Below are 22,233 nucleotides of genomic sequence, written 5' to 3' on the forward strand. Positions count from 1 at the left end.
ATGTATGAAATTAACCACCCTTAACAGCTGCAGTCATAGATTGATAATTATTAAAAAATAGAGATGTGAGAAAGCAGGAGAGGTCTCCAAGGGGACATTAAAAAGGAGACATGTTGAAGGTGTTAGGTGTGTTAGTACATCTCTTGTTTGAGATGCATTAAAAGTTTTTTGAAACGTGTGAAATCCTTATAAGAGAAAGTTGAATTTTCCTTTCCGGATTGAAGGCAGTTTAATTACCAAGTACAGCACTTAACTCTTACTGTGACCATATATGCTCAGAAGTGTTTATCTTCCTTATCTTTAAGAGGATTATTCCTGCAATCCAAAGCAAATCTCTACCTGCAGGGAATAGGCACTTTATTGTACAAGCTCCTTATTATCATTGCAGCTCCAGTCATGGTTTGACATGTTTGTCACTTTTTCAATGTGAGTTACACGCAAAATTTACCACTCTTAAAAGTTACAACCACCACGTTAGAGATATTTTGGTGTTCAGTTCAGGCATTACAACGTGTGATGTGTAGGAAGTACGAGAATGGATAATAATTTCTAAACAATATTATAATTATAAGTACATATCTTAAATCAGAACTTTTTGGTATTTTTTAAATTTATTCAACAGCCAGGACTTCAGCAGAAGTCTCATTAGGATACTGTGAGTAAGCTCTACCACTGTTATACCTTCCCCTTCACTCACCCTTTAGGTCTTTATTTTAATCAGACAGTATTCAACAAGAAAACCTTTCAATTTACTTTATTTTATCAGTTAAAATGAAATATTGAACACATTTTTGGGTAGTCAAATACCACAGCAAATGGACTTCTCTTACCCATATGCTCATTAATTTCTTCCAAATACTCCACTAGATTAGCAAGTCATTCTTTCTTCTTATGAAAATTCTAGTGGGGTTTCTAGTCTTTAAATTCGCAAGAAATTCACCTTTCCTGAAAGCTCTCAGCTGAATGACTTATCTCTGGTTCCATCAAACGTTTTATGTATAAAGGACTGGTTACAGACTAGTTTCTGCATAAGATATTAAGTTTCAGACGCAAACAATATTTTTCTTCAAGTTAAGGTGTAAGTTATTTCTTTAAGTGTTTAAGAGCTGTGATGTGCCATTGACCACTAACAATGAAGAAAACAAGCAACGACAGCTTTTTCAGATTGTTTCTTTTTTAAGGAAAACTGAGATGCATATTTTAAGCAAGTACAGCTGGATTATATTTTATTGTTATATCCCTACTCCTATTAAATCCATAGTTCATTTAACAAAAATCATGACAGCTTGAGAAATAACAGCATCACTGCAGTGTGCAATTTAGACTGGTCAACATTAGTTACTAAATAAAAAAACCCATTTTTATTAGTTAATGCTGACACATTGGGGTATGACAATACACTTGATGCAAGAAAGATTAAAAAAAATAAATTAAAAAGCAATAAAAAGCTGCCTGACAGGTTCATTATACAGATTCACAAGGAAGATTTTGTCATCTGGATCTTTTGTTTTAGTGTCATTAAAAAGCAAGATACTAACTCATGTAATACTGGTTTTAATCCTACAGTGACAATTACTGTTATGCACTAAATAAAATCCCTTTAAGGCTTCTCCTGTTCTCATCAAACACAATTTACTTTATATCCTATATCCATAAAATGTCACTGTCCATGGAGGTAACAGAATGCAAAGATACCAACAACTAAGTGAATGTGAGTGGATCCAGGGAATGATGGGAAAAGCTAATAACATGGGAAAAGTTAATAACATAGGAAAAGTGAATCTTTCCAGTTCTCCTAAGATTCCCCACCAACTAACATGAAGACAGCAATGGTTATAAACCTGCCTTGAAGAATTCTTATACAATCTCAAACTTAATTAGGTCTAGAAACATTATGTACCATTTGGCACTACAAACCAATTGATTTTTAGTCCAGATTTCACTTGTAGGCTGAGAGTATAGGAATAAAACAGCTCCCCAGACAGAGGATGAGTTCTATGCTTCCACTCTGATCTCTGACAACAATAAATCCCTCCAGTTGAACAATAACAATGGTGTAAAAGGAAACAGAAGATGACAGTCAGCTTACTGTGTTTTACATTGATATCTCCTCAGGAGAAAATTGAAATAAGGAAATAAGTCATTGAATCTCTCTCTTTATTGTGAAAAGACAAAGCCTTTTATAATAAAGAGTTACTACAGTAAGAGATAATAAGCAGAAAGTGTTGGGTAAACATGAGTATGTTCAATTTGAACTTTTATATTTATGTCATTCCACAAACTAAGCAAAACCTCCAAATGGTTTAAAAATTGCTTGAAAATGTGAGGATTATGCCTCTGCAAACAGAATGAAAAGACTTCTCGATACTGATGGTGAAACATGCCTGATTTCGCAGCAAGAATATATTGCTTTTCATTCCCTCAGTTGGTCTGCCTCTAGCCAACATCATCAAAACAAACAGATGCAAAATTGAAGGCAGGTGGAAAACAAATCTTCTTTAGGTATCTGCAATCATGCCTTCCTCCCAGCACCTAGTTTTCTGGAATGAGACTACTCTGGCTGTGCTTGGCATGGCCTGGTGACGCTGTTGAATGCAGCTCCTGACAATGGAATTACAGATGACCTCTGGTACAACAGTAATTCATGCTGCCCCCACCATGCCATCCCAGCCTCCTCTTTGTTCTTCTTGTTCCTCCTGCAAGGATGCACACATCCTCGCCCAGTTTGTTCTGTCAAGGATAGCTGTTCTCACTTAACAGTGAGTTTGACTCTTAGGAGCTGGGTAGGTGTATATAGATACGGAATTAGCAGTCTGTTATCAAAGTGCCCACCGATATGAAACAGGATGTTCTTGTAGGGTTTGTTTTTTCACAACCATGACATGATAATGCTAAAATCTTTTTTACAAATCCTAAGTAAAGTGCTTTTGCAGGGAGATGGTTGGATACACACTTTTAGTAACATGACGGTTCCTGGTTGCCAACTTCACCACCGAACAATGGGATTACTCATGATCACAGACATTGCATTAATTAATGCTGATATATGCATAAACTAAACATACAATCTAGTATTCAAGCTATTTCTTCTGTATCTTTCACACAGAGGCTTCAGCTTTCTGTCCATAAACATTTTCTCACACTGGGATTCAACTCGCTCTGATGGACATTCAGAGGGATTTTCTACCTTGAGTAAGTGTGCAAAAAAATTATGTTTCCAACATAGAACAAAAACATATGGAGATGATAGCTCAGACAGTGAAAGCAGATTATGTCTTTTTTAAACAATGTTGTGATTGAAATAAGAGGATAGTTATTCAGGACTGATTTGCTTAGTTCTAGTTTGGCAATTTCTCCATTCTGCTCTTTGAATAGGATGGATAGGATTGCAAATTCCCCACCAAAACACACAGGGATTAATGTTGGGGAACTGCAACCTACAGTACAGTTGAAAAAGGGACCTATACAACAGGAGTAAAATTAAAGGAAGATACAGCTTCTGAAGAAACTGAAGACTACTTAAATTGAAGACTACTTGAAGCTGGGAAAACACAATGGGAGAAACATTACTTGATGCTTGTTCATGTTCTTACACTCATTCATCAAGCATTCACTTCTGATCAGACAGGACTCTTGGACTGCCACTAGACCAAGCATGGTTATTCCTATGCTCAAAAAGAAGGGTACATCTAAAACCTCATATCTACAAAGCTGTAATCAGAAAAATCACAATTTTTAAAGTATTTCTCCATGAAGTGATTGTTTTTGTGTTGAGCTCTGTCATGTTAATGCTACTGACATCATCCTCAGGCATGTTCAAAATGCTTTTGATGGAGCTGGCCTGAGAAGACTTACAGAATGAACACATACTGTTTGTGTGTCCCTATCTGAGAAAATCAGAGCACCAAACCATCTGGAAAAATCTCTATCCAAAGAAACATGAATTACATTACAGCCACACCATTCTGACAAATGTTTGCTGAATACCTTTTTTTGAAATGATCCAGTAGTGAACATTCAACAACCCCATTTGGTGTTTGAGTAAGTCCAACCTGAATCCTTCTTACTTCATTTGTTATTTCTTGTCCCGATTCTCTGAATGTGGACAAAAGTGTCCTCTTAAAATAGCTTACAGTATGTGCCTCCTCTCCTACTCTCTGATTTACCTGGGGGATGCCAAAAATCACAACTTAGACCAAGCACATGATGCAGCACCAGCTGTGAATTATCACAATTCTCCTTGCTCTGTGGGTTACTGGCTAGCTGGAGGTACAACCCAGCAGTCAACAATTTACTGATACACATTGCCTTTATTTTATTTTGTTGCTAAGCAGCAAAGATGAATTTTTGCAAGAAAAAAATATTATTTTGTAATGAGGACTTTAATTTCCCAAACTCTGCTTCTGAACTCTCATAGAGAAATACTTCAATCTTTATGTGAAAAATTATTTTGACCTTTAAAGTTGGCACTGCGAAAAATAACATTTCTACCATGTTGGAGTGTTGTCATTAACCATCAACATAACTCACAGTCACTTAAATACTACTAAAATTATTCTGAATAAAAGAAACTATGGGGCAACACTGAAAAAAACAAACCTCCTTACAAGAATGAAACTGCATTCATATTATAGAAGGTAAATTCATAGTAGTTTTCAAGTCACCCTGTAAAGTAATTGCCATACTTACACACTTCAGGGATGACAGACACAGAAACCAGAGCTCCTAATCGCCACATAAGAGTAATTAATTATTATTATTTTTATCTTAGGTTGCAATGACATGACAAGATACGTGATTCTGAATTGTGATTTTTTGGTGGATCTGGATTTGGGCAGAGTCCTATGAGTGGAGGAGGTAGCTGTGGATCTATTAATTACCACCTTTATTTCTAATGATTACAAATGGTTATGGCACAGTCTACAGCCAATTAACAGTTTAAGCACAACTTAGTCATTTAAAAACAAAATTAGGAACCAAACTTGATTTAAAAATGATCTTCTTTATTTGCTTCTCCTGAATCCTGTACTGGCCACGCACTTCTCTGCTCCCTAGGTATGGATAGAAGTATTTCTTCAAAGAATACAAGAAAACTCAACAGCTTGCCAGCTCTTTTAGGAAATTTGTTATTTAGACACAGTGTTCTGAGAGAGTTTAGCCTGACTTCAGGAGAGCTGCAGACAACTTCTTTCAAAGTTTCTTAGTTTTATATTTACATTCACATGTCTTTAGTGATGTGTAGGTTTCTTTTTTGTTGTTGTTTATGGAGCATGTAACAAAAACAAAAGCTTACCTATGTGGAAAATGTAGTGTATCCTCTCCTTCCCCTAAGTTCACTCCAAAGGAGTTGTTTGTTTTTGATTTTTTTTGACACAAAGTAGCATTACTACAAAAATTCATGATTTTAACCTAAAGTAGCTAAACAACTACAGCTGTTTTGAAGGTAGCTCATAACACATGCATCCATATGCTTGATGATTGCTCCCTGTTAAACCTGCCTGTTAGAAAAAGCAGCTCTGGAAAAAAACAAAACCCAAACCCAAACCTTGTCTTGGAAGTGAGACTGAAACAACAAGATATAGTCACACTGAAAGACAATCTTCATTTTTGTAGGAGGTCTACAATGGGAATCAGTGGGATTACAGCACCAGTGTAATTAGTATTCCTGCCAGCCTGCCTGATGATGAGCATTTTCATTTACTAGGAGAAGAGTATGTGCTTTTCAAGAGGCAGTTCTTATTTTGCTGCCTAGAGATGTTCTTTCTGTCTTTGTGGTTTGGCACTGTTTGATTTCTTCCCCCCTTTAAGAACACCAACTGTTTCTAGAAATGATAATATTACTTGTTGCAAGATGTTTTCATTGAAATTGCTTAAAAATTACCAGTGGCACTAATATGAATTCTACATTACAATGAATTCTACATTACATGTTCTTCAGAAAGAAGGAAAAAAGATGGGAATATCCTACAATATGTTGCTGAAGTGGTGTGTTAATATGAGCTATATCCACAATACTGGACACAAACTGCATGCAAACGACTGTTATTTAAATCTGACTACACAGAAACAACCGCTCTTATGGTCTCTAAGCTGTTTGTATCTTCTTCTACAACACATCTAACTATTTAATAACTGGAAATTCAGATATCTGCATTTAGATCTTGTTCCCCGAAGCCATTTGATGTAGATATAACCTTATATTCATGTAAAGCAGCTTTAAGGATCTAGGCTTGAAGCCCTGTTAAAAAGACAGAATTAATTGAAAGGTCATGCACTTTTATGAGGGTGGAAAAAGAAAATCATAGCGAAGATTCATAAAGGTTTCTTTTTATATGTGCAGTGGAATTCTTTCATTAGTATAGCAGTGTAGTAAAATGAGATGATATGTTTGTGACTCCATGGTGTGTTTTAAGAATAAATCTGTAACTCTAGATTTTTTTAATATCCCTTAGTTTTCTGTGTATAGTCTTATTTTTTTTTCTTATCAACATCTCTTTTCACCTTAAAAAGAACATTATTCCTAAGTGTTTAAACTGAGCAATAGTTAATTGAGCAAAGCAACCATAAGGAATACAATCCATGCAACCCAGCTTCAGCCACCTAAAAGTTCCTTATCTACACCAAACTAACTGCTCAGGCTCTGCTTGATATCTGTGGGAGGTAATACACAAACCTAAACCAAAATTTTAATTATTTCATCCTTTCTTTAGAAAGCATCTAACACAGATATAATCAGCTTTTCTGTATCTACTAAACAAGAATAAACCTGGAACACTATCTTCAACTTAGAGCCTTGGTTTGAGAGGCTAAAATTAATTGAAATGAATCCAATGAGTTTTGAAAACCTTGCAAAGGCATTGCTTTAAAAAGACATGATCATTTATTTTTCTGAAAGGCCAGATTTACTAGGCAGTCAACATACTTAGGCTTTCTGGAAAGATTTTAAAATGGGAAATTCGATGTGAACACAAGAAAGCAGGGTTGCTTTTATTTGTAGGGGCTTTTTTTGTTTGGTTTATTTGGTTGTTTTGCTGTTGTTGTTGTTATTCTGTTTTGTTTTGTTGTTTGTTTTTTTTCTGTTTTTTTTTTTTTTTCTTGGGTTCCATGAGTAAGCAGAACATGTTATACAGATGTGCTTGCAGTCCCAATTTTTTAGCATAAATTTAAATATGAATATGTGAATATATTAATATAGTTCGGTCCCAACTTGTCCAAGTTTGTTAGAATGATACCTGACAAACATAAAATTCTACTTGTTTTCCTATAACGCATCAAATTTTTGCTGATAGCTGCATGGATACCTGGTATATTTTAAGAAGTAGAAGTTGTTCTAACTGTAGGAATTACATCTTCATTGCAGAAGCTAGAGGCCCAAGGAGACTTTTCATTTTACCAGAAGATGCTGCCTTTGCATATGTGTGCAGATCATATGTGTGAACTTACACCACGACAGACTGAAGAAGAGTTGAAATCTGAAGGCAGTTGAAGTACTGGTTTGGCTTTGTACATTCAGTCATTTTACTTCAGTCATTCTTGCACACATATTTTGTGGAGGTATTGTGAAGGACAGTCATGTATCTCAGATCATTATCCAATTAACTGTGTCATGGTTTGGCTTCACTAGTCCAACAGCACTGATTACAGCATACCAGTCCAGCTGGAGGTGACACAGACATGAGAGGTATATGTATTGGTATATGTATTTTTTGTAATGTATCGGTCTCTTTTTTTTTTTTGGCCAAGCACGTTCTCACTGCTATCTCATCTGCTCTTGAGTTCATGACAGTTCATTCCTCTTTCTAGTCCATCACAATGCAAAATGAAACCAGAAAATGGAATGTGCAAACCCCTTTTTAATTTTTGTTTTGACTTCAGTAGACTTGGAGAACACATAGTGTCAGGGACTATTTCAGACAGTTTTTGTCTATTACTAGATAAAAAATGAAAGTCACAAGGTTTGTAACTTCAAGGTGACTTCTAACTACAGAACGAAACAACACATTTTCACCCAGATCTCTTAAGTTTATAAAGCCATTCAGCTCTGAAATCTGATTAACAGGAGGCATTTATCTCCACAAGTTTGCTTCACAGATTTAAACCAAAACAAAATGGATCTTCTTGACCTATCAACATTTTGATTTGTGAAGTATGACTTCAAACCAGTTAGTAGCCAGTGTGGCATTGCAGCACTGAGGTGAAGGATATGATTAATCTTGTTTCACGCGTTCACATAAAATAACGTATGTCAAAGGCAACATCTTCACCAATTTGCAGCAGTAGCAGCTAACGAACACGCAGACACTTCTGGACAAGTAAACTTTTCAAATGATGTTGTGTTAAGCTTCAGGTCTGCAGGAGGTGACATGAAAATGAAGTAATTAATTACGTTTCATGCAACAGAAGACAGCTTTTCAGATAGTAATGGGAAAAAATGCCACCTATTTTCTTACATGTCCAAAGAGATTAAATGCTTTTTGTGCTAAGGTAGCATCTCCACCAACAGCAACGCATTATTCTGTTATCACACTGGTCAACATGTGTATAAGCAATGGCTATCAGAATAAATCAAATACAAAGAAATCGGATGTTATGTTCTAATTCTCAAGAGTACCATTACTACTAAGTGATTATCATGTACTTCTATTATCAAACCTTCTCTTCATACTTTTATAGGAAGGTCATAAAATTAAATTTTGGCCTTTACTATGCAAGCTCCACGATGAAGACACAGACTTAAAAAAATTTAGGTGTGCTGGTTTAAAGGTAAACCGGCAGGGGAAATGAACCCAACTCAAAAGAGAGATTATAAACCAGAATAACAATTTAATAAAATAATACAGTAAGTACGATTATACAGACGAACAATTGCTTTTAACCCACAAAACCCAAATGTATAACCCAGCACTCTGGGGCATGAACAGAGTGGTGTTTGTTGGCCCCCCTGAGTCCAAAGTAAAAGGAGAGGGGAAAACCTGTTGGTGAGAGTGCTGTTGCAGTCTGGTCAAGAGTGGTGGTCTGCAGTCTGGTTGAGAGTGGTGGTCTGCAGTCTTCCTCTGGATTCCACGAGTGGTTAAAAAAGTCCTAAGACTCCAAGATTATATATCCTCCAGTTCAGGCAGGAATGCCCAGTACCTTCCTCAGGGCTGGGAGTTCCACAAAGGGTGTGAGGATGGGAGGCATCCTCCTATCTTGAAGGCCTCTTAACACCTAGTTTATAGCCTAAGGAGTCAGGCATGCTGTGGGCAGAGGGTGTAAATGGTCTATTGATAACAATTTCTGAGAAATGGTATGGAAGGCTATAGAATACACAGTTTTGGGTTACACCCATACAGTGATGAACTGGTCCCAGCTGTTTTAACTAGGACAGAAGGCAACTCTTAGGTAGTCTGAAATAAAAAAACCCAAACAACACAACCCCCTCATCCTCCTGAGCCCTCCAAAACAATGGAAGAAAAAGTATTTCAGACTTCCTTCAGACTTTTTTTTTTAACCAGTTTTTCTGTTGGTGAGGTTATTTCATGGTATGGTGTTTTCAAGAATTGTGCCTAGATGAAGCAGATGGATTTCGGGACTACAGAGCTCTCCTGATAGATCATCTCATCTCCAAAAAACCAGCTCTAGGGTGCATTGTGGAAACTACAGGCAAGTGAGTCCACTTTGGTACCTTGTAAGCTGAAACTTCTATAATTAAGATCACTAAGAACCCAAGAAAAACTTTAAAAAAGAGCCAACATGTCACCTGTAAACAACAGTTCTTCCCAAGCTGGTGAAGTTCTTTAATGGAGACAATATGCAGAGGGATAAAGGAAATACAGTGGAAACAGCACATTTGGATTTTGAGAAAGCATTTGATAAGGTTCCACAAGAAAAGCTTTTGCCAGGGTGTGAGGGAGAGGCCCTGCTATAGACAGAAGTCTAATTAAAGAACACAAAGTGGCTTTTCAGGTTGAAAAGTCAGCAGTGGTATCCCCAAGGGTCATTGCTGGAGTCAGTTTAACTCATCAGTGACCTGGAGGAAAGAGTGAGTGGGGAAACTATCCAACTCGAAGTTACCAAGCTTTCTTTATCAAATGCCATTGTGATGATGAGCAGCTTCAGAAGGACATAGAGAAATGAATGACTGGTTAAAAGGGTGACAGATGAACCCCAATGCACACAAATGGAAGATAGAGCACTTATAAAAAAAAAATCTCTAAAAGGTTCCCATGCTATATTGAACTTGTAAGTGGCCATTACAACCGCAAGGAAGAGCTCTCAGAGTCACCATCATCAGCTCTCTGAAGTCATTGGCTCAAAATGCAGTAGCAGACAAAAAAACCTAATAAAAATTTAGACACTGAGAACAAGGTATAGGAGTGTTATTTTACAGTATATGAAATGTGGGTGTGACCACACACAAGGTTTAGTTCAGGTCTCTGCACCCCAAAAAGATGTAGAGCTAAAGAAAGTGTAGAGCATGGCAGTTCAAATGATTAAAGGGGAAAAGCATGAGAAGGAAATAAAATCCTAGGATTTTTGAAGTTGGCTGAGGAGGGATACAACTGGACTTTACATAAGCATAAGACAAGATGAATATAGAACTGTTCATCACATTACTGAAATTAGGAGGCACTCACAGAAATTCACAGGAAATTTGCTTAACCCATGTGAAAGCAAGTAGATCTTTACACAGTGGCTAGTGATCTTCTGGAGCCTTCTTGAGACAGATACAGCACCCAAGGGTTCAAAAAGATTCAGGCACAGTAGTTTCATGGATGATGCTAAAGAGACTGACGAGAGATATACCTTTAATATTCCTGTTAAAATATGTTTGTCAATACCACAGGCAAAGGTTAAGCCAACCAAATTGTTGGACTACCTGACCTAATATGATGGGGTTTTATGCTCTTAAGAAATTACCACTAACCTGGTAGTAGAATTTAACTAAGAATCAGGTTATTCAGGTATATAGCCTATTTAAAAACAAAACTCCTCAAGAAAACACACTACATACATAATGAATACATACAGCAATTTAATTAGAATAGAAACTAAACACTGAAAAGCTACTATTTCAGAGAGCATTTCCTTTTAGCACTGTTTATAGTTTTTTGGCGTTCTACAGGAAAACTATTTATCCAATAATTTAATATTATACTATATAATAGAAAAAAAAAAAACAGGGGATTACCACAAAGAGAGTTGTATTTCTAAGCTGACAAATAAAGAAATAATACCCCCTTTCCTGAAATAAAATAAACAAGGTCAACAGAGGCACTAAATAACTGTGACTTTTTCATTTCAGGTGTTTGGAGAAGAGGTGGAAGGTTTTAGAGAATATCATGTAGTCATACAAATCCAAATAATTTAGCATTTTTCTTGCACAAGTAGTGCATGAATAAATATTTGAATTTATTGTGGAAGAAGTCTTCTCATCTAATTTACAAAGGGCCTAGACGTTTGAAGAAGTACAGATTGACTTTGCAACTTTCTTTTATAACCATGTAAAGACAACTATTAATAAATATTATAACAAAAGGCAAATGGAAGCTACCTGTCAGTAATAAATAAATAGGTGCAACTCTCTGCACTAATTCTCCTTAATTCATTAAACTCTGATAGCTGAATCCAGCAGACCTTATTCTGCTGACAATGTCTGCATTAAGAAATTCCAAATAAAGCTGCACAAGACAAAATTGCAGTGCAATTACCATAGCCAAGTTGTTTGGTTCTTTTGATTCTGTAAAGTAGTAATAGCAGCATTATTTGTAATAGATATTATTTATCCATAATGACTTATCAAAAAACTTTATGTTAAGAAAAATTAAACATTACAGTTTAAATCCCCAAGAATCCTCAGTGCCAGTGCAAAAAGCTCACATGACCCCTGAAAATTCCTAATGTCTTTCTTGTCTAAGCCTCACTAGGTAAATTTCTTGTAGTTTCCAATCCTTTTGGCTTAACATGGACTACAGCATTGTAATGTTGGATGCTGATTTGCTAATTCATCTGCAATAGAATTGACAGAGCAGGGAAATTTGTTTCTCAAAAGGTCTTGTCTTTTGCAGGAGGACCTAATCTCAGCAAAACTGACATCGAGGAGAGGACTGTGAGCACTTAACTACAGTATCTCTTCAGCAGGCATTTATTTGCATTAAACAAGATGACAAAGGATGAACTGAAGTTTGGAACATGGAGCAGCTTGAGCTGAAGGTTTATGTGTCTTTCAAGACCTGTAAAGTTTAAGTGAACAAAACTGTTAGCTACTTATAAGAGAAGGAAATTCCTTCCTTCCCTGATCAAATCTGGAATCATGTTGTTCCTGCCCCAGCTCCCAGGGCACTGGGAATCCTTGACTGTGACTCTCAATCTGGAGGTGTGTAAAAAAGCCAGTTCTATCAGAGTTTGGAATCTGGTTTTCCTCAGGCCCCTTCTCCAATCACAGAGGAGGACAGTGACATCTCAGCTTTCCCGAGAGGAAACACTCCTCTGCATTACATTTTTTACAAATGGGCACCGTGGGCAGGCACAGCTTTTGCTCTTCAGAAAAATTACTTTTCTCCAATTTCTCATACTGCCTATCTTGTCAAACTCCCTGCCCACTAACCTGTCTTAGTGAATTCCTTGGGGTCTGATTCTCCTTATACTTTGCAACTGTAGCAAAGGTGACACCAATATCACTAGTCTAGGCGATGACTAAAGGCTTTCCGCATTTGAGTCAAACCCCACAGTTAAAAAAAAGTGTCTGAAATGAGGGCTCTTCCTCACTAAACACTAATTAACCCCCCATAAAAATACTGTTTCAATGTTTAAATCAATGTGTAATTAATGCTAGAGAAATGTAACCTAGCCAAAGGGGGCAAACACACCACACTTCATGAATAAATCCCATTTTACTTCCAGAGGCTATATTTTTATGTCTAAGGATAAAGCACAGCTTCTAAAGGACATCATGCAACCTGTGCCTCATCTCACCTGTAGAGAACTCAGTGGAAGGCCCATCCTACATTCAGCAGAGATGAGGCTGAGCAGATTCCATAGTGTGCTTTGGGAAAGAAATTTAATTCTTGAGGATTTTCCACCTGATATTTTTTATCAAGGCAAAAAAATTCCTATGGCTAAAAATGGACCAAACCCTATAATTAAATTTGCACCTGATGGAGAAGAGAAATGTATTATGAAAGAAATTGTGGAAGGACCAGGGAGTAAGAAAAAGAAGAGGAAAAGATTTCAGCAATCACAATAAAACTCCTATTCAGCTTCCTGTATGGACTTTTACTCCTGCAGAAGAACAAGGACATTTTTCAGGAACACTGAAGAAGAAAGAATCCTATTTTCTGATAGTGGACATTAAGATTCAAATTTGCTTTCGAAATTATAACTTTCCCAGCATTATTTGCCTTTATCTAACTTTGACATAATTAATTACAACACAATTACTTATTCTGCTACACCTAAGGACAAAATTTGAAAACACAGATAGATAAAATTGAATTGCATAAAAATAGGAACAGAGTAATTACAAAATTAGGCTTCAGCAACAGGAGCATAAATGGAAATTGATATTATTAAAATGGTAATATTCTATATTAGATATATTATATTACAAACTACACACTGAAACTGATCTTCAGTTAAGGTATGCAATGTTACTATCTAATATACAGATTTGCCGACAAAGGAAAATCATGTTTGTGGGTGAGGTCTAATGAACAGATTTTACTGGGTCAGTAATGAATATTAATGTACCATCAGTTCAAAAGGGTAAAAGTTTTGTGCAATATTTTTCTCTAAAGAAAATTTCTAACTACACTGCATTAAGAGCACTTAGCATTAATACAAGATATTTAGCATTAATACAAGAAAACAATCACCAATATGAAGGAAAATCAAATGAAGAGTAATTCAGTCAGCTCTTCTTGACAAAATAGTCTATCATAGTTGTGAATTTTTAAAGTTTAAACTCTAATTCCTTTAAAAAAGTCACTTGTACCTTTCAGAGTCCCTGTTTATAATCATCATGACCAAAATACTGCATAGCCTTTCTCTATCCCTGTTGCATTGCCACTGAATTTTCTGGACCTGCTCATCTCCTTGCAAGTCCTCGGATCCTCTAATGGGATGAAACAAATGATCATGGTGGTGGCTGGGGACTAAAACAGCCATGAACTCCCAGCACCAGTTCTCCCCTCCTACGCATCTCACATGTCGCCGCACCAGCAACGGGAGCTCTGCCGGACCTTCCGTCTGTCCAAAGCAGCAGAACCTGCAAATTATCCCTCAGTGGGAAGCTGATCACTGAACATATTACATTTACTTCTGAAAACTGCAGGTGGGAGAGCTGTGCTGAACCTGGAGATTTTATTTCATTAAGGGCTAATGTAACTGTGTTTTGTTCCGTTTTTTTTTCTTTCTTTAGTTCACACGGATTTTTCATCTCTCTCAGCTTGGCTTGGATTCCAAGACTAAATGAAACTCCAAAGAGTGAGTCAACTTTCAAACTTTCAACTTTTGCAAGGCTTATGCCATATTCACTCAGAATTCTACTCTGTTCTTGGTTTGCTGCAAAGACAATTCCATTATGAGGAGTTTGTACAGCCCTAAAGATGATTTTATTCTCATTGCTCATTCCTGTGTCCACCAAAGGGAAGTAGCAGACTAGACCAGGTTGACTCATCTGGCCAACCACCCTCCCTGATTTTATTTTGAAATAAGTAACCTATGTCATATAAACAATGTCTTGAAATAAAGTATTTTCCAATTTTACCAGTACCCAAAACAGAAAAAATAGTCCTGTGGCTTGGCTATTGGGAACTTTGTTAAACCTACTGCAGCTGTAAATTATATATTTAATATATCCTTACATATTTATATGTAATATACCCTTTTAATGTATTATAGTTATCAGTGCTTTTTCATTCCATACTTTTAAGTGATTTTCCATCATAAAAAGCTATGATTTGTTTTGAGCTTGCTTCTACAGGCTGGTCTTTATTTCTTTTATAGTACCAATCCCTTACCTGCAAATTATTTTCATTTCTGTGAGGACATAAAAAAAAGAATGTGAATTATTGACCATGACAGGAACTTAAGAGCTTTAGAGGCTACTTTGAGAATAATTGTGTGCTGTAATTTTTCTTTCAGGGCTTAGAAATGCTGAAATATTCATTGTCACAGGCTTTGCCACACATAAAAATGCACATAAAAATTCTCCCAACAAAGGAACAGTGGATAATATTTATAAGATAAGTGCTCTGTTTTTTGTGAGTGTCTATGATTCTATGTTACTGAAAAGGTAGGGTCATGCTGCTTCCTCAGTAGCAGGAACAGACAAGTGGAAGACAGGTGGAAGGAATCCCTGGCTCCTCTTTACTGAGGGTAACTGAGGGATACTGTGAGGCAAGGATGACACAAACCCTGAGAAAAGCAGATTTTTAGAAAGAAAGTTGTTACAACAATGTGGTTCAAGTTAAAGTCAACAATACAGGGTTGAGTTAATATTTTGATTATTGACGCAACCCAAAATCTACTATTACACTGGATGATTCGTGCAGTTAGGAGACATTTAAATGTGTAAAATATTCGTGTTGGGCCTTAAAGGCTTGCCTGAGTATTTTACGAGATTCTCTCAGGCATGTTCAGCAAAGATTGAGTCCTCCACTGCCTAATCAAAACAAGATATTGAGAAATTAGTTTTCAAAGGGAGACACTACTGTGCAGTACAACTGCAGCAAGATGAAAATGCACCCAAAGGCTCAGGATTGAGGACTTTGTTTTAACATCAAACACTGAGAGATTAGTCTCATTTTCCCATTCTTGCTGAAAGGAAGAACTACAATTATGATCTGCTGAGCCCAACCTTGTGCCTTGCATGGGATGCCTGGACAAGGATGGTCTGCAACAGGAGAGCTGAAGTCTGCTTTGTTTGAAGACTCAATATTAGAAATGTTAAAACTTTAATTAATATTTCCCACTAGGTCATTGAAATGTCTGAGAGAACATTTCAATGTTAACTATGTGTTATGTCATTTCTATAGTATTTTTTGCCTCTTGGCACTTCCACACCAACACACTACACAAAAATGCCTGACAGACAATATTCACAAAATGGTGCAGACTCGGCAAAACCCATCATTTTCAGCAAGGGATTCAAGATGGGTTTTGTCCAATGCAAATACAGAAACTGTGTTCCATCTATGACTAGCTAAAATAATTAAAATATATTAAATATTTTAAAATATATTAAATATAATTAAAAATAGTTAAAAATTTATATACATTAAATATATACACATAAAATAATATATATATATTATATTATAGATAAGATATAACATATATAATATATAATATGTAATATAGATTAAAATATATAAATATAAAATTAAAAAATATAAATGCATTTAATTAAAAATTTATATAAATATGTACGTCATTCTTACTACTGACATTTAGCATCTCTTTCAGCATTAATTTAACTTCTTAAATAATTTTTTGTTTTATTCTTATAATATGTTCAAAAAAGGACAAATTACCAAGATTGAGTTGAATTACATGGCCTTAAGTCAGATTTGACATGTAAAAGTTTTCCTCCTGCACTTTCAAGGTGTATTTCTTATATATTTCTGTTCTGAGACATTTCTGTAATCCAGGGAGCTCACACATCAAGTTTACTATTAGCTTTGTATTAAATGGACACAATTCTTTTAGGCACAAATTTTTTTCCATTCTTCCTTTTGTCGGACATTACCAAAAAAAAATATTTTCTCCACAGTTAATAATACATGCATACCTATAAAATCTCCTTAATTTTTCCATGGAAGTCCTAAATTTGTCATCTAAATAAGGATAAACAAGAATATACATATTTACTGAATTTTTATATATTGTACACTTGGTGAGTAAGCTGACAATTCTGGTTTTTAAATGTTATGATTTTTGAAGCGAAATAAAGCAGAAAAAATATGAAAACTAAAATAAACTCTTCTCTTTGCCTTAAATATGAATTAAGAACACTTTCTACTCTCTTGATTAGACCACAGCCTAATTAACATTCTTTAACTGTTGTTAAGTCTTGATTTCATGTCCAGCCTCTGTCCCCTGCCATTCTTTTGTACCAGCCCAGTATCAGTGTGTCATTAATTACCTTTTTTTTTTCTTAATTATTTTTTCCCTAGGCCAGTTTTTTTCATTCTGTGTCCAGTTTTGGTTTACAACCATTTCCAACTTTATATATAACACCAGTATTTCAGCTCATAAAACTGGTAGATTTTCCAAACAATCAAGAATATGCTTAAAGCTCCAAAATGCACAGTAATGATACTATAGGGTGCCCATTGTATAGTACCATCTGTTAGAATAAAAGAAATAATAAAAAAAAAAAGAAAAAAGAAAAAAAAAGATCAAAAATTACCTGTGGAACTGCTCACATATTACTGCAATTCACTACCCATGTTGCTCATAGGAGATTTTAACATTACAGATCTGCACCGAATGAGGCAAACAGCCTGACATTGATGAAAGTGGCCCCCTGTTGCTTGCAAGAAAATTCTGTGATCCACAAAATAAAAACTCCAGCCCCAGGAGAATCCGTCTTGGAAGCAATACTTTATTTATGGATAATCCAGAACTAAGGAATGGAGACAATCATAACTGATGGCTTAAATTCACCACAGAGGCAAGAAATTGGTTCAGGGAGTGGAAGAACAGAAGGAGATGCAACTGCATCAAGGAAATGCTGAGGCCTTGAGAAATGTGGGAAGTAATATTGAATTAATACAGTTTAGATTTTGCATTCAGAGGATGGGGAAAGGTACTCTCTTCCCATTCCATTTTACTAAACATTTGCAGGTAAATTCTGTGGAGACCAGATATCCTGTGAAGTATCTCTTAAAAGAGTGATAAGCTTATTTCAGAATGGTTGAATATGTTTTGAGGCTGTCGGTGGTCTCACACTCCACTTTGATTTTGTCTCATCCCCTGCTTTCCAGCAATGAGAAGCAGCTGGTTTAAATATCATTTATGCCTGAATTGCTAAAGATAGCTGTATCAAGGATGGAAGGAAGGAAGGAAGAAGGAAAGGAAGAAGGAAAGGGAGAAAGAGTAAGGAAACAAAGAAGGAAAAAAGAAAGAAAGAAAAAAAAGAAAGAAAGAAGGGAAGGAAGAAGGAAAGGAAGAGAGAAAGGAAGGAAGAAGGAAAGGAAGAAAGAAAGGAAGAAGGAAAGGAAGAACAAAAGTAAGAGAGAAAGAAGGAAAGGAGGAAAGAAAGAAAGAAAGAAAGAAGGAAAGCTATCAAGCAAGCAAGCCTTTCCCTCTTATTTCAGCTCCTGGATTTTGGGTGGGTATCCCACAAGGGCCTCAGGACCCGAGTGTAACAAAACAGTTGTCTCACACCTGAAAAGTGCCACATGTGAGATAAAATGAAAGGGAACTATTTAGAAGATTAGCTAAGAGGAATTAAATGGTGGAAGTAAAGGGTAGAATTAAAAAAAAGAGGGAAAACTTAGCAGGACCACTAGGAAAAACAGCCTGGCATGAACTACTGGAAGCTATTGAGTAACATGACAAGTCATTATTACAAAGCACTGGTATTTGGGCTATAGTAAACTAGATAAACTATTAAAAAATGTAGTTTGCATGATGCATTTTTTTCTTTTTTATTCTAGATGTAGGATATTTTACATATTCTATGATGTGGCTTAGCAATCTTTGAGCTTTGTGAGGTAATTCTGAGACAGCAGTCAGTAATTTACATAATTAGCATAACAGTATTTAATTATATGATTACTGTAAATATATGTAAAACTCTAATGGCATAATTATAATGTGTAATAACTACTTGTAATTACATAATTAAGTATGATGACATATCCAAATTTCTAATGGGAAAAAATAGGATATTTACAAGCCCTGACATAGAAAATGGTATAGTGCACAATTATAGTGGTGGCATAAACCCACAAGTCTCCCTTTTTAATGCTAGCTGTGCTAAAACTACCCCAAAAGTAGATGAATTAACTAAAAGTTTGGAAGCCGTGCCATAATATTAGTGCAAATGTGTTGACTTTCCTGAACATGGACAGCTCAGTGATTACAATCCGTACAAACAGGTGTTTGCATGTGGTAGACAATGGAGTACTGAGTCACAGTTGCCAGCATTTCTCTACAGAATTATCTCCCGAAAGACCATTTCATTATGTATATTGTATATACATATATATTTGTGCCAGTATAATTCTTCCAAAATATGACTCAGAAAGATAGATTGTAGGTAGCTTTGTTTTGAATTACAAAATTAGTATTTTGAGTTGGTATTTTGAATTACAGAAAATTTTCTCTCAAAAATAGAAATATGTAGACATACATTTTGTAATTCAATAGCAGAATTCTTTCACAGTTTCAATAAACTTGAAATTTCTACTTTTTGTACATATACACTTTCTCTTATATTCTCTCAAAAATAGGAATATGTGTGTGTCTATATATATATAAACACACAAAAAACTCCCCAAATTCAGTATAATATATGAGATATGAAACTTCATGCATGAAATAATTTTTACATATACATCTGTAAAAAAATTAGAAATATAAATAATAGTTGATGGTTCAGAAAATGCAATGATCACTTCAAGTAACAGCTCTGACTTCCTAGTTTCTAGCATAACAGGAGATTGGATTTATGTGATCTATTATTTGAGCAATGTTCACGATGCAGCCAAAATATAGAAGGGATAAACTCTGAAGAGATGGATGAGATTCCTGCTGGAATTCCAAATGGCAGTTCAGTTTCACCTAGTAAGGAAATGCACGAATTGCTTCAACAGCAAATTTTGAAGAAAACTTTAATAGATGTTCATTTTTTTTACAAACTCTTTGAGGTAGCCATAGAGACCCCTGAACTACTCAAAGCAAATCCTAATCTTCTGTTTCTCTCTAGGACTATGTACACATTATGTTCAGGGCGTCAAATTTTTTTTTTTTTTTTTTTTCTGTGGTATGCAAATCTGAGAATTCATTGAAGCTACTTAAAAAAAGCTCACATCTTATCATTTGTGGTTATTTCTTCATCCTGTTTTTGTCTCCCTTTTCTCCCATACATCCACAAAGTGAGCACAGGAAAAGGAATCATATTTTTCAGTTTTGTTGTGGTTTAATTTGTTTAGAATTCAACTTCTAACATTTTTTTCTTCTTTACAGTATTTCATACTCAAGAGCCTCTAATATCTGTTATTAACTTTTAAACTATATAACATTTAATTCCACGGCAGTTTATTCTATGTCTGTTATTTCTGGTCTTCGAGCTTACTTGTCTATCACACATGAAGAACTCTGTAGTAACAACTTTAGGAATCAGACCTTTATGGTGCATTGAGAGTCAATGTTACCGTAAAATCATATGAGATCTGTCCCAGGACAGATCCTGGAGGAACTCCATAAATGATTTCTCCATAAATGAATGGTCCAAATTTCAGAGGCTATAGACATGTCAGAAAAAATAATTTATATTTTGGCCCTGTTCTTACATTTGTTGATATCTGCTAATAATTACTGTTGAAACCAGGATATTTGGTGAACCCCTTGTTGGAATTTTTCTACTTTACACTATTTAATCCTTCTTCTTTGACTTTAGATAATGATTTTTCATTTTGCAAATGTTTCCACAATATCAGATGCTTTACTTGAATTCAGATTAGGTCTCTGAATTTCCCTCAATTTTGAAAAAAAAAAGATGGCTATTTTGAGTATTCTGGATTTGTAATGTAGAGAAAAATTTCCATATTTCCATAGTATATTAAAGTTTTTTTCTGCAAAAATAAAATATTATATTTTATTTTATTACATAGAATTTACAAACATGCTGTACTTACTCTGTTGACAGTTTCTTCCCATAAATTCACCTGGGCATTCACAGGAATAGTTGGCAACAAGATCTGTACAGATTCCGCCATTCTTGCAGGGTTCAGATTCACATTCATTCACATCTGCACAAGGTACATGGGATAATGTCAGCATTAACAGAGAAAAGGTAAAAACGGTAAGCACATGTTTTAAAGAACTAAAAAAGCAAGCGTTATTATGTCCCATTATACAATATAATTTAGTGTTTCGCTCAGGGATTTCCACTGTAACTCCAAGAGGATATTGAGGCAAAAGTCACACTTTGGCCTTAAAAAGACAAACTGAAGTAGTTCTAATGGATTAATCAGTAGTGATCCCTGCAACTTCAAGAAGTGTAGCTACTTCTTTATCAACAGATGCCAATTAAGAATGTCTCTCAGTTCATCTTAATTCATTAAACATGTAATTGACAAAGTTGTTTAACTGTCTAAAAAATTTCCTTTCTGTGCATGAGTTGGTGGGCAAATTGAAACTGATAACTCCATCTAGAAGCTTGTAAATTTCGTTAAGTTCAAAAGACAGAAAAGCTGGGTAATTTCACTTGAGTTTCTGTCTTCAAGTACACTTTGTGAAACACTGCGAGAATAACACTGTCCTGGTGTTTTTCAGTGTAGTAAACTTGAAGGGCAATATAAGATTCTTTCAAATGTGATACGGTATTTTTCAGTCACCACAAATAAGCAGAATGAAGGATAATGCCGTATCATAAATAAAATCCTCAGTCTCTGCATTTATTCTGCATGGAGTAGAAACAGTTTGTAAGGCTTTTATACATCATTGCCTCAAAGGGCTGCACCATTGCTGTTAAATATTTGCAACATGGTAGATGATATGGTAAATACAGTAGATAATATAGTAGATAATAGGGTAAATCATTGGTGAGTGAAATGCCCTATGAATTGAAGTCATAATCCTTGTTGTTGTGTTGTTGTGTTGCTTCTGTCCTTAAAATGTAAATCAGGTTTGTGCTACACACACAAAAACTAAAGAAGGTGTTAAAAAAAAGTCTAAATCTTATGCAGTACAGCTTGTGCAGAAGAAGTAGAATTCAGTTGTGTCAACAAAGTTGCTTCATTTTTGGTAGTTTGAGCATGTAACGTTTGTACTTTCAATTTGATTTATTTTTCATTTACTAATCATGTATGTTCAAAACCTCAATGTTTTAATACACTCGACAGGATAAGCTTCCCATTTCTGTGAACAGAAACGCAGGAACAGACTTTCAGCTAAACATGAAGGTTAGTTCCAATTGTTTGAACCAGAAAATATTCAGATTTTTATACCAAAATTGATGATGGTAACTTATCTCTGAGCTTCTTTTTAGTCTCTGAATGTTTTACTATTTCTTGCTTA

General features: G+C 35.4%; 1 protein-coding gene across 3 annotated transcripts in view; it reads right to left on the reverse strand.

Moving 5' to 3' along the window:
• EDIL3 (EGF like repeats and discoidin domains 3) overlaps positions 1 to 22,233 on the reverse strand; it is a 223,540-nt gene that overhangs the window by 73,409 nt on the left and 127,898 nt on the right. For all 3 annotated transcript variants that reach the window (XM_027635017.1, XM_027635018.1, XM_027635016.1), the window contains one exon: positions 20,850 to 20,963. In XM_027635017.1, the coding sequence (XP_027490818.1) occupies positions 20,850 to 20,963 (114 nt within the window). The remainder of the gene's footprint in view (positions 1 to 20,849; positions 20,964 to 22,233) is intronic.

This window comes from Corapipo altera, unplaced genomic scaffold (assembly GCF_003945725.1).
Source record: "Corapipo altera isolate COAL_440 unplaced genomic scaffold, ASM394572v1 61411, whole genome shotgun sequence".
Lineage (NCBI taxonomy): Eukaryota > Metazoa > Chordata > Aves > Passeriformes > Pipridae > Corapipo > Corapipo altera.